Source organism: Poecilia latipinna, unplaced genomic scaffold, assembly GCF_001443285.1.
Source record: "Poecilia latipinna isolate Pla-1442-1.1 unplaced genomic scaffold, P_latipinna-1.0 Scaffold984, whole genome shotgun sequence".
NCBI classification, from domain to species: Eukaryota; Metazoa; Chordata; class Actinopteri; order Cyprinodontiformes; family Poeciliidae; genus Poecilia; species Poecilia latipinna.
Window position 1 is genome coordinate 37853 of NW_015113600.1, and position 3191 is coordinate 41043.

General features: G+C 39.4%; 1 protein-coding gene across 1 annotated transcript in view; it reads right to left on the reverse strand.

The window, feature by feature from the left end:
- LOC106958419 (GATA-binding factor 2-like) overlaps positions 1-1019 on the reverse strand; it is a 12717-nt gene extending 11698 nt beyond the window's left edge. Inside the window, exons 1-2 of the mRNA XM_015050305.1 lie at positions 877-1019; positions 252-681 (exon numbers count right to left, since the gene is read on the reverse strand). Coding sequence (XP_014905791.1) covers positions 252-480 — 229 coding nt within the window. The 5' untranslated portion in view covers positions 481-681; positions 877-1019. The remainder of the gene's footprint in view (positions 1-251; positions 682-876) is intronic.
- Between the last annotated feature and the right edge of the window lie 2172 nt (positions 1020-3191).

Genomic DNA, 3191 nt, shown 5'->3' on the forward strand with positions numbered 1-3191 from the left:
CGGGGAAACCAAAAAAATTAAATATAATGGCGAGTTAAACACCCAAAACCCCCCCCCCCCCCCCCAAAAAAAAATAAAATAAAATAAAAATAAAATCTACGTTGACTTGCTGTTTACATTAAAATTGCGCGAATTTAAAGGCAAAAAATACGTCATGGTTACAGTGTGAACTTTGTAAAAAAAAAAAAAAAGAAAAAAAGAAAAAACAAACAAACAAAAAAAAAGACTTATTTGTATTTTATTCAAATTACCGTGCGCTTGGCTGTAGGACACCCTGGCCCTGGCTGTGTTTGGGTAGTAAGGGTTTCCCTGCGAGTCCAGGTGATTAAAGAAAACGTCCACCTCGTCTGGAGGGAGCAGCTGTGTGGTGGGCTCCATGTAGCTGTGACCCAGGCCGTGGTGGTGAGAGTCCGGGTGTTGTCCGTTCAGCATGGCTGCGTGGGGATGCATCCAGCGGGGCTGATCAGCCGCTACATCCATCTCTCTCTCTCTCTCTCTTTCTCTCTGGAGGTTCCCCGAAGCGCCTTTTCTTATTATTAATCAAGAGAATTAATATCCAGGGAGATTCTTGAAAATAGCGTCCCTTTAAGAGCTCTTGACAGTGTCCACGGGCTGCTTAATACTACTGATGTTGTGGCTTAAATTCCTCTCTTGGGCCTGGAGAAGCTTTGCATTCAAAACCTGCAAGAAGCGAACATGTAATTAACTCTTTAAAGTTGAGTTTTGCGACGTTTGCGTGCTTCTTGGTTTTTTAAAAATCTGAACGGATGCACGTTAAAATCTCATCACTTACAGACGCACATCGTTGTGCACTGTTACTTTAAGCACTCAGCAGGCGGCCTTGCTCAACGTGACAGTAACATAAACATGCCTTACCTATTTAGGCTGGTGTTTTTGACCTCTTTGGAGAAACGGCTCCCTGTCTCCGCGTCTCGCTGCAGGTCGTCTATTAGTCAGTGTTTGTCAGAGTAAACTGCATCCGCAGGGACTAAAGCCAACGCGCATAACTGCGGCTGACAGCGCGGGGCCAGCCTAGTTAAGGAGTCAAGGGCGGAGTCTAAATTGGCTGGGACCCAGCCAATTGAAGTCTGCCTCCATACAAAACCTCAGAGGCAAAATCTCTGGCCAGAAAATCACGGAGATATATTTCTATTATATTCATGAATCCACGTTGTCTGACTGCCAGACTTTGCGTAATTTAATAAATAACAAGAAATCCATTTTCCAAAAGAAAACTTTTTTTTTTCTGCAACAAATTGACTAAAAGTATTTGTATCTGGGCGATATAAACAACAGAAGAATAGGTCAGTTACTAATGATAATCCACGATGATGTTTCTTTTTTTGTTTGTTTTGTTTTATTATTATCTACAAATTGCACAGGAAAACCTATTACTTCTGCTTTGCCTGCATTTCGGTTAATGAGAGAGCAGATTTGAGAGCAGAAGTCGTGGCGACAGGAAACCAACCCCAGACCATCACACTACCACCTCCATGCCTGATTGTAGATATTTTCTTTTTTTGACATGTTAGTTTTACACCTGACCCAATGGGATCCACACTGTCAAATATTTGATTAGTCAAAAGTCTTGGAGATCATTGTGTTTTTTGTGGGGGTTTAGCCAAAAAACTCTGTATTTTTTTTTTCCCAGTCTCATTATTGAATCATGAACTCTGAGCTTAACTGAAGCAACCAGTTAATGTAATTTTGTTAGACTGCCCGCTCCTGGGAAGATTCCCCAATATTGATTCCTCTGTTTTATTGATAATGGCTCTCTCTTTTGTTCGATAGAATCCTAAAACCTTAGAAATTGATAGATGTCAACAACTTACTTATGTCATATGTTCCTTAATTTGAATGCCTACTTCAAACATAATGCTAATTAAAAAAAAGTTAGATCATATTTTATTTATTATTAGTTCATAGAATGCCAGTTCCTCTACATTTTAGATGTGTGCCTTACCAAGTTAAACACGGCTTGAATGATTCAGGTGTGCTGATTCTTTTCGTAGATGCACAGATGCAATACCTGATAACAGCTGGACAAGATCTAACGCCACACCTTACACTCACGCTACTGCCTTGAGTCTCAACGTTATTCTCAGTCATTCAAATTCTTCTCTTGTTTATAGGTGTGCCAGAGATGGGCTGTATATGAAAACAAGAAAGTCTTTTGAACGATGCAATTTTAACATTACTGGAAACTTACGAGTGAGTGCAATTTGCCTGCCCGTAAAGTTTGCTTTGCTCCCCATACATGACTATCTTCAGTGAGATCACTTGTGAGGGAGTATCTCAGATATTTGACCCTGTCACCTAGAGATGTCCACAACGATAAAAATCAGGAAACCAAGGTTTCTTATCTTCTTTTGCTTTTACAGTCATTATGACTTTTTAGGGCATTGCATTTGACATCGTACACCTTGACAAGAACAAATAGTCAAGAGTTTCTGCAGGCCAGCACTGTGGGCTTAATAAAACCAAGACACGGCATCATATGGTTACAGAACATCTCTATACAGGACAGACAAGTCATCAATATGAATATTTTTAAAGAGTGGGGATAAAATTTCATCTTGTCAGCCTACATGTCTCATTTTTAAAGAGTGCCCCAATTATTAAAAATTATTGTGTTTTTAAAATCGCTTGATGAGATGAAATATTTAAGTATGACAACAGCAGAAATGGGACAAATATGCAAAGTGACAAATAAAAAAATGTTAAAAGTGACCCTTGTTGTTTAAGCCTTATGTGAGCATGCAGAAGCATTGGTGACTTCACCAATGCGGAATCATTTACTTTACTTTAAGTAAAGTAACTCATTTACTTTACTTAAAGTAAATCATTACTTTAAGTAATGATTTAGAGCATTATACAAACACAAGAGGCTAACAAGTATAGGGACATAATATGTCCGTAGTGGATTTTATCCATGTTGCACAAAAATCTGACTAGTAATTTTAAGGTGCTTTTCACTAACAAACAGAAAAGCACGACAGAAAAACTGCCTTTATGTAGAGACTGAAAGGTTTCAAGTTAATTTAAATCTCTTAAAATTAAAAATCTGACGGTAACTCTCTCTCTCTCTCTCTCTCTCTCTCTCGTGCATGATTGACAGACAATAATTGTAGAGGGAGCGCGTGCAGTCCCGACTGGCCGACGCAGCCGCCTGCTTGACGCCGTCTCCTGAC